Genomic DNA, 12,597 nt, shown 5'->3' with positions numbered 1-12,597 from the left:
AGGAAATCTCTGCAGTAACAACTCTTGTTGTTCGATGGCCCCAAAGAAATTTACCAGCTATACGACAATCACAGAGCTCAGGGAAAACCTTTGACTGAATATCATGACAAAGCATCTCATAAGGCTGCAGGTTTTACTGATGCACAGAAATGCGGAAATTTCTTATAAAAAAAAAATTAAAAGTTTTAAATTTTAATTTGCTCTTCTAAACAAAAACTACACAGTAGGTATGTAACATGTCCTTAAGAGCCATACTGACTGCAGTGTCCTTCCCTGTTCATTTTCAGCACTTAAAAAATCTCACTATGATCCCAGACCCTCAGTTTTCAATTGCTAAGCAGTTATGTACAAATCTAACTACAAAACGCATTGTTGGCTGTTCACACAGTCTGCAGACACTTCAATGTTGACTATTATTGCCCACATACATAGTAGGACAACAAAGAAACAAGAGTAATTAATCTCTGGACATCTTCAAGGCAGAGTAGAACTAGCACACCATTAGTCACAATAATACTGCTAGGTGCCTACTGCCCAGCATACTTTCCCCAACTTCTTGTTAAAAGATTCATCACACAGACTCAGTTTTTAAGCCACACAGAACACTATTTGCCAGCATACACACAGGCATACATCCATCTATACACCCCCATGAAATCTCAGAAAACAAACCTTCCCAAATCTGAGCCTCACATTCTGACCATTGTATAAACTGGCAAATATTAACCTGACTCCTACACAGAATTGTAGGAATTATTTGTGCACTCTATTGAAATACTTCCACAGAAAACATACCAAACAAAGCAATCCACTTGCATATTTCGAGTGCTGAAAACCTACAGCTAGTTTCATCTTTCATCTTGCTTTCTGAACATCTTTGGTCTTGAAACACACAATACTTTTTCAGGAATTTTCTTACCTCCCTGCAGAGGACTTTTTTTCCTCCTTAGGAGGAAGAGAAAAAAACAAAACAAGACAAAAAAAGAACAAGCACCACAAAGCAGTAATACTGATCTCAGTTGTTCAGTAAGGTCCAGGTTAGAAACATCACATTCAAAGTACCAGCAAGATGCACAAGTCAGCATTGCTCACTAGGAAAACCTGTTTGATATTTGCAGTGCCTTTTTAAAAAACAACCAGGGCTACTGCCACTTATGCATGGCATTAATAATGACATAAGTTGAAGAAACAAATCTGACCAAATGTTTTGAGAAGACTCCATTCAACAACCACGGAAACCAGCCCTATTTTTTAAACAAATGCCCAAAGACAATTAAGTCATCTTCTCCTCCTCCATGCAACCACAAGCAGCTGGGATCCACTGCTGCATTTTCAGAAGAGCCATTGGAAGGGGCTCTGCATCCTTACAGCTGAGTCTACAGGCTCTTGCCACATAGGCTGTTAAGTGAGACCCTGTGGATACAACTCATTAATGACCCTCCTCTTTAAGTAAGGATATACCAATCTATTCTAGAGACTCAAACTGAGGCTCTCACCTACTGTAGTGTCTACTGGTAAAAGTACTTGAGTTGTTCCTTGTCATTTCAATTCCTCCTCCTCACTACTTGGTAAGTGATCTGTTTTCTCAAAACAGCAGTATCTTTCCTGAAGGAACATGACTCAGCTTTGCAGATCATGCCTATTACTTCACCAGTAATCTACTTTTTGATTTCACTGCACCAAGAAAAAATGTGAAATTTCTTCTCCAAATCAAACATATTTCTTTACGAGGAGAAGCAATTAGATGTAATTATTTTAGTGAATAGTTTGAAAATAGCCTATTGTGACCTTCATTTTTATTTTGACCAGTAGCCCTTTTGTTAAATAATTAATTAATATTAAGCTTGTTTCTCACAAGGAAGGAGAATCAGTTTGCTTTGTTCTCATTAAAATCACCGCTCAATTTCAAAAGAATCCCACCTCATCCCCCCAAAAGCATTTCCAAAGTTTGTGTTTTTCCTATTTTAACACTTCTGCTGACCACAAACAGCTATTTCAGTGATCTCATCTCCTACCTCAAGCTGCAGGGAAAAACCAGTGCATTTTAATCCTGACTGAAGTCTGCATCTAAACAGGCCCACTTGTTGGCATTAGAATTCTTTTCTTAATTGAAAGACAGTAGATCAATAGTAATATCCTTATATTGGAGTAGAAAAAAAATTCCTTACCCTTGTTTAGATTTTATTCATTTACATGAGCATTTTACACTGGAAAAACTTTTGGAAGCCATTTGAAATTTCAGTTGGACGTTTCATACCTGTTTCTGTAGAACATTTAGCTAGGGAGAAGACATTTCTTTAATAAAAGTTTACAGCCACCTTGTATACACAGTGATGGAGCTCTGCAATTAGAGAAAGTCTTAGCACCAACTGTCTTTCTAATTCTGCCAGCTCCTTTTTAAGCATGTGTATTCTGAGCACATCAGTGCTTTATGACTACGCAAATGTACACCTCTCAAGAACGGGCCTGGCTTTTCTCTAGCTCCCATTTACCTTCTACCTCAAACATGTATTTAATTCATCATCTGCCAGCTATCACAGATGTTATGAGTAATTCTGTTCCCGCTTAGAAATGTTCATGACTCCTGACTCTTTCACACAAAATCTACTAACCCTCAGTATCCCAACAAGTTTGACTGTTCCATACCAAACAAAGCTGCACAACAGCTGCTGCATTTCACACAGAAATGCTCTGTCCTCCTTTCCAGGAAATGTCAACCCAACACCACCATTCCCAGGCTAACATCTCCACCGTACTGTTTCTGTAGTTATTTTAGTCTTGCATACAATAGATCAGCAACTATCAAATTGCGACATTTCTATTTCTCTTTCTCAAAACAACCCTGCAACCATCTTATTAAAATGGATGCTGCTGAAATTGGACTCAAAACTTCCCAAGAGGGCCCACTTCATTTTCAGCTTGGATCAGCCAGGACTAATGTCAGCAACACTGCTTTGCTTTAACCTTCTCAACGGCCGAAATTCAGAGGACAAAGTAACAGATTCTTGAAAAGCAACAGCTGACTTGCTTCTTAGCTTATACTGTCTGCATTCCTCACCACTTCATAAAACCCCTAAATATACCCCCAGCACCTGAAAGCCACAAGGCCATGAATGAATATTTGCAGAGGACAGCATGGAGATAGCATGTGGGGTACCACCAGGGTTGCTTGCCAATGCCTGGCTTTTAGTTTTGCTACTGGATATTCTTATTAGATGTTTGTTGCTACTCTGTAGCTAGTGCAGGTGCCATGCCAAGTAACCCACACAACCACAATGACTACATTCACTGTAAGTTAGCTACTACGTATCATCAGGAGACGGATGAACCTTCTTAGAAAGGCACTACCTGAACTTCATACATTGCATGTTCTGCTCCATGGATGTAAGCTGAAAACTGGACTTGCTTTTTCCATTTGATGCCTAGTATAAAAACCATTTTGCCCATGATCTAAAAGGTAGCATACTTTTGATTAGTACTACTCATGAAAGAGTTTGTTGCCTTTCAATAGCACATATGCTTTTTCTTCTCCATAAAAGTCCTTCTCTTTTCTCTCTGTCTCCTTAGAAGACTTTTTCTGCTTTGGTAGCACTTTTAATAGTATCTACTACAGACAGTCAACATTCCCGGCCACTATCACAACCGGTGTAAAGCAAACAAGACAAGAATGCATAAAACAAGGTGAACAGGAAGAAACTAAACACAGTTCCTGCCTTTAATTCCTGAATAAATTGTTTAGGTTTTATCTTTACCATTTAAGCACTGTTCGGGAAAACTAAGAAAGCCACAAAATTATTATTTAAGAGGAAAAAAAAATCAATTATATATTTTTATGATAGTCATTAATACTTCCTATATGGTCTCACCTAATCAAGCAATTATCTGCCTAGAATGCAATAGGCAGACTTGGTTGAACTCGAACTTTAAGCAGGTTACTCAAAGTCTTTCAAGCCACCAGTACTTGCAGAAGTCTTCAGCTCCATGTCCATAATCACCCAAGATTTCTGCATCCCATTTTCCTAAAATATTCACATAAGCATTTTAGCATCTACACATACTTCAACGCTAAGTTTAAAAGTGAAGCTTACATCAAAAAGCACATGAAGGAAGCGTGAAGTGTACAACGTTCTAAATGATTCTGACAACTACCTTCACCTTTGGCTTCCCTTCAGGAAGAGGTGGCCCATGGATGCTGTATTTGGGATGCTATTCCCAAGACCCGCTCCACTTTCATCCTAGACACATACTCCCCCTCCTGATAAAGGACTGCTGCCAGCTGTGGAGATTCATTTCTACACAGAAAGTCTTCCACCATTGTGTTTTCTCTGATCGAGTTTTGAAATATGTTTGACAGTTATATTTGGATGTTATCTGGCTAAGTTTGAGTAGTCAATCATCCTGCTGCCAAGACTTCCAGAGTGTCTTATTTTCCCTTCGTTTTTCAGATATTTCTGTCTTTTCCCAAAGTTCTGCACCCCTTACTCAAAATGTAAATGTTGCTGCACCTAGAAACATGATATGAGCTGTAATAAATGGTGGCAACAATCAGAACCTTCTCAATGGCTTCAAAAACTGCACCATCCATTCATACATGACTGAAGTTACTTCACAGGCTGCTGAAGGCACTCAATTTATAGTACAGGAAATAATTAATCCACTTTCATTGCAAAACAGTAATGAGTTATCAGTTGGTAACTTGTCTGTGCTTCCACTGAGACTTATCATGGACATTTATAAAAGGTACTTGCTGTATCACCCAGTCAAGAGTTGACTGAGATGTTTGTAAGCCTTGCGTCCTTTGGTATTCAGAGATATCTTCACCATTCCACAAAGATAAACTTAACTGTAAATGTACAATCAATATCTCATTTACTTAGCCAAGACAGTAGGTAAAAAAAAAAAAAAAAAAGAAAAAAAGAAAACCACAACCTTTCATTCTTTATGCTTAAAGGCAGAATTCATTAACGTCGACTAGCAAAAACAGTTTGGAGGATGATGTTACAATAGCATGATTAATTGGCAGCCCTAATTTGTACATTCCAAAGGTGCTGGTTGGTGGGGGCACCACCTTCCCAAAGCATTAAGGACTTGAAGCCGTAAAGATGCAATGATTTAAAAACAGCAATGAAAAAGAACCCAGACTTTCTGTATGCTCACTGCCTTGTAAGCCGTGCCTTGATGACAGACTCCCAGTTCTGCTCTGCACATATATTTTCTGGAAGCACACTCACATGCTAGCTGTTTTCAGCCCTTCAAAATGTACATGATTTTAAGTTGGATATTAGAATACATTCTGAAATACATTTTATCTTTATACTTTGATGCGGAATAGATCTCGTATACCTAACAGATGAATCAACAACCTGCTACAGACCCTTAGTCTGCACTACCCATTTTATAAAAATAATAATAATAATAGTTTCACTGTAATATATTTTATTATCATTTCAAGTCACACAAATGTATTTTTAATAAGATGCTTGTCTATACATCTTCAGCTCAAAACTATCCTGTCAGTTTACACTGTTATCTCTAATCTCTAGCTTACCCATAGAACAGAAAGGCACTTCCTACAGTGTTTTCTCAGTCAGGATGTAATCACTTTGCTCAGCACCAATTCTGTTTCTCAGCAGTTTTATTCTCAATCCTTCTACAAAGAAGGTGACAGATCTAACAAACTGTTCTTGTCTTTTCAACTTCAATTAATAAGATTTAGATAACAAACAGAAAGTAAGCTGCCTCTAGTTTTTGCAACTCCAACATATTCAACTTTAAATTTGAATTCAAGACATTATGTTTTCATACTACTGCCTCACTCAGCTTCTTCCTTCAGTAATCTTTCTTTGTGTTTCAATCACAACCAATTTCTACAACTCAGAGTGAGTTTGCATTTACATAACCAAATAAAAAACTGGGAATGTGTATGTTTCAAGTGAATACAGACACTGTTCAATATACTAATGAAACACCTTTCACATACTGAAATTTCATTCCTTAAGCTCTTAATTCTACTTCACGCTTAGTCTTACAAAAGGAAAGGAGGAAAGCCAGCCATCCCCCTGGCAGTACAACTGAGCAGTGTACTGACCTTAGATTACAGCTGATTGTTCAGGCATTGTGGGTTTCTGAGTTGGATTTTTTTTTTTTTTTCATCCTGGAGAACACAGTAACATTTTTACTCATTTTTTCTTTTAAATAACTGCTACAGCTTTGCTGACATTCTCTTACAAGTGACAGGAAAAAGGAAGCATTTGTCATTGTAAATGCTGTCAAGAGAAAAATATTTTGTATGCTCCCACGTACAGCAAACTAAGCCTTATGCTTGTTCATTGATTGCTGCGTCCATTGTGTTGCACTGAAATAAAAAAATTGCACCTCCTGCCCAAACAAAAGGGAGGTACCCAGATCTCATAACGGGCCATTTTCTTACAGAAGAGCAGATCACAGAGGGATGCAGAGTTTAACAAGCTCTTCCCAATACCAAACACCCACAGAAATGCCAGAACATTTCTCAGTGTATTCCACAGCCCAACTCAATCAGATCAGCTCCACATGTACATATAAAAATGAAAATCCCGGTTGTTAAATATGCTCTAAGAGTTCTTCAGTAAACATCTGACACGTCTTTTTCTACCGCTTTAAGACTTTCTGCTGCTGCAAGACCAAGCTCAGTGCAACTTCCCTACGATCAGAAACTATCAGCATCAGAAGCCATCACCGCACCACCGACGAGCTCATCAAGTCTGTGTCATCCCCCTGCCCACACACAGACGCCTATTAATACAGCCGGCACGGTCGCCCAGAACTGCAGGATTACTACACAGCACGTACCCATCTGTAACTATACACACGTCTACTACGGGGGCCCATCGTTTTGCTTTCAACGTCATTTTTCCGAGAACGACAAAGATCGGTCCTCCCCGCACGACCTAAGCGCCGGGGCCAACAATGAGCTCCCTTCCCTCCACGCTCGACGCTGCCGTGCCGAACGGGCCTCCGGGGAAGCGCGGAGCCTTCCGAGGGCGCTCAGCCCTCCGCTCCGACCTCTGCCCGAGCCCCGAGTCCCGTTCGGGGATCCCTGCTGCGATTGCACCTCCTCCCTCCATCCTCCTTCAAGCAAACGGCGCTGATTGCGCATCCCACTTCCGTCACGGACTTCCCTTAAAAACCACATTAACGCGGCTTTTATTATTCTCATTACTATTACAGCCGTCATCTTTATTTTCACACGCCGAGGCGGCGATCCCCCATCTCTCGGCCGGTGAGTCTGCATTTTCCCCGCACGCCGCTCCTTTTTAGGCAGCCGAAGGCAGCGAGCGCCCGGCCCGGCCCTCCCGCCCCGCCCGGGGGCTGCCCGGGGGGCGCGGAGCCGCCATTACCGGGGACACCGTGCGGGCAGCCCCCTCCTTCCGTCCCTCCCTCCCTGAGGACGGCTGCGTGCCGGGCCGAGCACGGAGCGAGGCAGCGGCCTCCATGTTTGATCCCGGCGGCCTGTCAACGGCTCGGCGCAGCGGGAGGGCCTCCCGAGGGCGCGGGCAGAGATCGCCGGAGCGGCTCGTTCCCCCCTCCCGCCGCCTTTCAAAGCCGCGTCACCTCCCTCTCGCCCGGAGCCCGCAGCCCTGCGGCACGCCGCCCCCTCGTCGTCCCCCCCCCCCCCCCCCTTCCCCGCGTTTTCTTTACCTCCCTCGGGAGCCAGGGCTGCCCTGGCCTCGGCCCCGGCTCCTGTAGCGGGCCGGCCGCCGTGCGCAGCCCCCCGCCCAGAGCCGCACCTGTCACCGGCGGCACCGCCTCGGGGTAGCATCCGGCTCCGCGGAGCGCCCGCGACACGCGGGGCCCCACGCGGCCGCCACCTGGGCGCCACAGGGCACCTGACAAAGCCGCTCCCCGGCCGCCGCCGCCCCGCTCACCAGATCGGAAGAACGCCGCGATGTCCGCCGAGTCCTTGGCCGCCTCCTCGGCCCCTTCTCCCCCGCCGCTGCCGGCCGTGCTGGCCGCGGCGGTGGAGGCGGCGGTGGCGGCGCTGCTCATGGCTGCGGCGCGCGGCGGCGCTTCCTCCGGCTGAGACCCGCCGCCGCCACCTCCGCCGCCCCGCTCCCCTGTGCGGCCGCCGCCGCCTTCACCTCGGCGCGGGCGCGGCTCTCAGGGCGGCAGCCGGAGCGGAGCGGGCGAGCGATGCGCGGCGGGGGCGGCTGCCGCCGGCCGCAGGGACATGAAGGTATGCGCGGAATGGCAGCGCCGGGAGCGCCCACCCCCCGCAGCCACCTAGGAGGCGGCGTGTGCATGCAGCGAGCCGGGGCGTGCGGGCGGGCGGCAGCCGGAGCGCAGACAATTGCGGGAGGAGGAGGAGGAGGAGGAGGAGGACGGCATGGGGAGGGCCAGCAGTCAGCGCAGCGCGGAGTCGGGGGGAGGAGAAAGGGATGCTCCCAGCCTCTTCTTTTTTTTTTTTTTCCCCTTCCTCCGAGCGGCTGCGCTAACCACGGCGGTGCCGGTGGCCGCAGCAGCTGCCGTCCTCCATCTTGCCTGGGAGGGGAACCGGGAGAGGAAGCGCGACCCCGCCCGAGAAACAAGGGCGGCGGGGGGGAGAAAAGCTCGGGAATCTCCGGCTCCGTCCGGCAGTGGTCGGGAGGGGGCGGCACCACGGCTGTGCTGCTGCCGAAACCGCTCCCTATTGGCTGCGGCCGGGTGGGGGTGCGGGGTCCGTCCCGGCGGTCACCGAGAGCCAGGCGGGGTCTGCGGGTTGGATTATGTCATCCTTTTATTTTTAGCCGCTTTCGGCTTCCCCCTCTTCTCGCAGCGCCTGTTGCAGGCTTGTGGTTGTGGGCAGGTCGAGCTGAGGATCGCAGGGAGACGGCTGTTAGGGGTCGGATCCACGGGAGGACCGGGCGCGGCACACGACGCAGCGCCCAGCGGGCGGGAGTGCTGTGTTCCTTCGTTGTGAGTCGGCTCTCACGGCTCGGACACGAATGGAGGACGTGGATTGGATGGGGCCCGGGGCAACCTGGTCCGGTGGGAGGCATCCCTGTCCACAGCAGGGGGTTGGAGATGATAATCTTTGAGGTCCACTCTTTCCTGAGTCATTCTTTGATTCTATGAAGTCATTTTCAAATAACACATTTATTGTGACTATTTATTTTTTTCAGTTATGTCAAGGAAACATCAAGATACTTTGTATCGTGGACAAGTCAAATGAACATAAAGTAAGCAAACAGGTCGTGATAGAAAGTGCAATTGAGTGCCTGGTTAAAGCATGTCCTGGTGCAGCAGTGGTCCTCATGTTGCACTACCACAGTAAAGTTATCTGAAGGAGAAGTTGGAGGAAGAGTGTTGAAGAAGGCTGCTGAGCACCTTCAGGAACTGATAAAACTGAAGAACAGTTCTCAAACGCTTGTAGTAAATCATAGGAAACATTGCTATGTTCAGCTGAAAATCATATGGCTTCAAGAATTAGATTCTTGAGCCTTTGATAAGTGTTAAAGCAAAGATAACTTAAGAGAAAATGTGGCTTTGTTAGTTTATCACAGACAGGTGATGTGGACCATGTTTTTCCAAGGTTTGTGTTAAGTTCAGGTTGTACAGCTTGCTGAAAAAGCTTTTGTGCAACCATCCTTACCCTAATTTCTCCTACAGAGATGAGATTAGTTTGACTGAAAAGAATTTTTTTAATGTTTTTCTTTCAGGCTGTGGGCACAGGAAAATGTTTCAAATTAGCATCCCGCTGGCAGAAGCAGTTGCAACGTGAATTCCTTTCTAGCTGGCCTAGCAGCAGCCATCAAGCAGAAACCAACTGGAATAAATGCTTCTGCTCCTGAGCAAGCCAGAAGCAGACCTGGGAGCAGGAATTGGATAATATTCTACACCAGCACAGAATAAACTGCATGAGATGAAAGACAATGAGATCAGTGAATGAAAAGGGTTAATATAATGAATAAAGAAAAAATGGATATCCTGGAAATTCCATAATTCAACCTCTTAGTTTCTTCAGAGCAAGGTGGTACTCAAAATTATTTGTTTTCAGGATTTAAATTGACTGTTATTATGTGCAATTATGGAAATTAATTAATAATGTTGTAGATGTTGTAGATTGTCATTTGAGGTCAGTTATGCCACTGGTGGCTTTGAAAGACTGTTCTGTCCATCAGCTATTTGAAAAGGGGATGCGGCCTTTTTGTTTGTTTGTTCTGTGGTGGTTTTTTTTTTTTTTCCCACCTTGTTGTTCATCCGACAAACTGCACAATTGATTGCCAGTGGCTGCTGGAAAGCCAAGGCCTGTTTGAAAAATTTTGAAGGCTGTGTGACTGAAGTTTGTCCTTCCACTATTGTCTCTACCTGCTGAATAGCAGAAGATGCTTCTATTGTTTACTACATGGGTACCTGAGCCATGCCTCCCTCCGGAAGAGCCTCTCATCTATACAAAACTGGGGAATCTGGAACAGTTCCCAGCTTTGAGGATTTTGTTTCATGCATTGATTGATATCAAGTGGTTGCACTTTACATTCTTTACCTGCACTAGAGGCGGTCCTCACAGAGATACCTTCAACAGCCAAATGCATTCATAACCTTTGCAGTGCTCAGAAGGACCATAGCAGTAGTTGTGTTTGTGCTTACATTCATGATACAACATTTACTGAAGAATAAATTAAATTGATAAAGATAGGAAAATGATATTCTGGTTGAGTTACTAAACACTTTTAATTAAGTACGTATATCATGCACAAGGTTTTAATATTGTGACTTCAGGGAATCAAGTTTCTTAGTCCAGTTTTTCATGATAATATTAGGCTTCCCAGGAAGATGAGGGGAGAGTATGAATTGTCTATGTGAAGAATGTTGCATATGGAGAAGTTGTGTGAGTTTGCATACATTGGAAGCCTGGCATTATAGAATAGCCTTGTTCTTCACCCTCAGCTCCAACTTTGCTTCTCTCAGTTTTTCTCAGTCAGCAATTGTCTTTGCACCAATTACAGTGGTAAACTCAGTAGAAGAAAAATGCTCTTGTTTAATAGAAGATTTTAAGGCTGCTGTGACCTGCTAAACATCAATATTGACTGAGAGACTCTTTTTTTTTTTTTTAATTACTTACCAGGTTTTTTTATTAAATAAGTTGAAATAATCTATTTTGTGAATGTACACACGCACTCACTCACACACACATATATATATAAAGACATTTTATTTTATGGAAGTTGTTCCAAAATATTTACACCTGAGAAAGATAAAAGCTGTAAAATATGTATTGTTTCATTTGTATGTCCTATATTTTTCATGTGTGTTGAGCAGTCATTCTAAAACCGTTATATCAATGCACAAAGGTCTTTATTCCAGGCCAAGAGATCTCTTGTGAAGAAAGAAGCATATACAGTATCCAGATCAAGAAGTACCACATCACCTCATGTTTCAGCCCTAAGGAATATGGAAGCTGGATATTGCACAAGTTCTTTTCCTTCACTGTTTGCTGTCTGTTTAATGAAGACAAAGACTGCCTCGTTTTTGTAAGACAATAAATAAAGAAGAGCAACAGCTTGATTTTAAGTCACTGATATTTGCAAGCTTTCAAAAGTAAACTTGGAACTCCTTCATTTGGATGAGCATCAGACAGGAGATAACACTGATCTGTCTGCGTGGTCAGAGTTGTCTCATTGCTCAGAATAAAAAAAAGCCTTCAATTATGGGAAGGAAAAAGGAGTCAACAGCCAGTTTTTTGCAGTAGAGTTCACTTCTCACAGTCATTCTCAAATTTTACTACCCACTTTTATTTTACAAACTAAAACAGACTGAGACAGTGTGAGGACGAGAGTTCCACTTGGACATTTTAAAGGAAAATATATGTGAACTTCCCTTCAACCTAGCCAGCCCCTATGAACTGCTTCTTACTAATATTTTTCTGTAGCAGGCTTTTGGCAGGTTCCAAATGAATCTATAATGCAGAAGTGCTTGTGAAAAGTTAGCAGAGAATGCCATACCAGTTGTTATTGTGTTTTTGGGATGACAAGGCTTCTTTCAAGTTTGTAACAGCTAAGGAAAGCAACCAAAGTTATTAATGTGTAGCACCTCCAAGTTGCTATCTGGGTTCTTATCTACATTGCTCTTGAGTTATAGAAACATTTGTCAACTTCAGATTTTTCTCCAAGCCCAAGATGCATCTTTGTTATCTGCAGATTTGCACTAAGCCATTTTCTAACAGTTACAATTATTATCTCCGCATTTTCTGCAGTAGCCTCCATGTCTTTTTGAAAGTGCACTGCAGTTGCCTTGGGTACTAATAAGTCTATGTGGTCCCCTTATAGTATGTTTATGGTAAATGGTGATAGGACAAGGGGGAATGGTCTTAAACTGAGTCAGGGGAGGTTTAGGTTAGATATTAGGAGGAATTTTTTCACACAGAGGGTGGTGATGCACTGGAACAACTTGACTGCTCAAGGAGGTTGTGGATGCCCCATCCCTGGAGGAATTCAAGGCCAGGCTGGATGTGGCTCTGGGCAGCCTGGTCCGGTGGTTGGCGATCCTGCATATAGCAGGGGGGTTGAAACTAGATGATTACTGTGGTCCTTTTTCAACCCAGGCCATTCTATGATTCTATAAATTTCATGAGTTTTTGAA

The 12,597-nt window shown here is 44.0% G+C and overlaps 2 protein-coding genes across 4 annotated transcripts in view; one reads left to right on the top strand and one right to left on the bottom strand.

The window, feature by feature from the left end:
• TRIO (trio Rho guanine nucleotide exchange factor) overlaps window positions 1-8,028 on the bottom strand; it is a 224,023-nt gene extending 215,995 nt beyond the window's left edge. For 2 of the 3 annotated variants that reach the window (XM_042808744.1, XM_042808745.1), the window contains exon 1: window positions 7,908-7,953. Coding sequence is in view for 1 of the 3 variants with exons in the window: in XM_042808742.1 (XP_042664676.1) it covers window positions 7,908-8,028 (121 nt within the window). In the remaining 2 variants the exon portion in view is untranslated. Of the gene's footprint in view, window positions 1-7,907 lie in introns of all 3 variants that reach the window. The other variant, XM_042808742.1, reaches the window with a different exon arrangement.
• Window positions 8,029-8,226: 198 nt separating this feature from the next.
• Window positions 8,227-11,523, top strand: LOC122171574. The gene is made up of 3 exons (XM_042839257.1): window positions 8,227-9,057; window positions 9,141-9,197; window positions 9,678-11,523. The coding sequence occupies exons 1-3, from the start codon at window positions 8,227-8,229 to the stop codon at window positions 9,807-9,809; spliced, it is 1,020 nt and encodes a 339-aa protein (XP_042695191.1). The 3' UTR covers window positions 9,810-11,523.
• The last annotated feature ends 1,074 nt before the right edge of the window (window positions 11,524-12,597 follow it).

The sequence above is a fragment of the Centrocercus urophasianus genome, unplaced genomic scaffold (genome assembly GCF_019232065.1).
Source record: "Centrocercus urophasianus isolate 14NV4802_14NV808 unplaced genomic scaffold, USGS_Curo_1.0 seq_11, whole genome shotgun sequence".
NCBI lineage: Eukaryota > Metazoa > Chordata > Aves > Galliformes > Phasianidae > Centrocercus > Centrocercus urophasianus.
The sequence above is the reverse complement of the archived record's forward strand: the minus strand, read 5'-3'. Positions and strand labels throughout refer to the sequence as shown.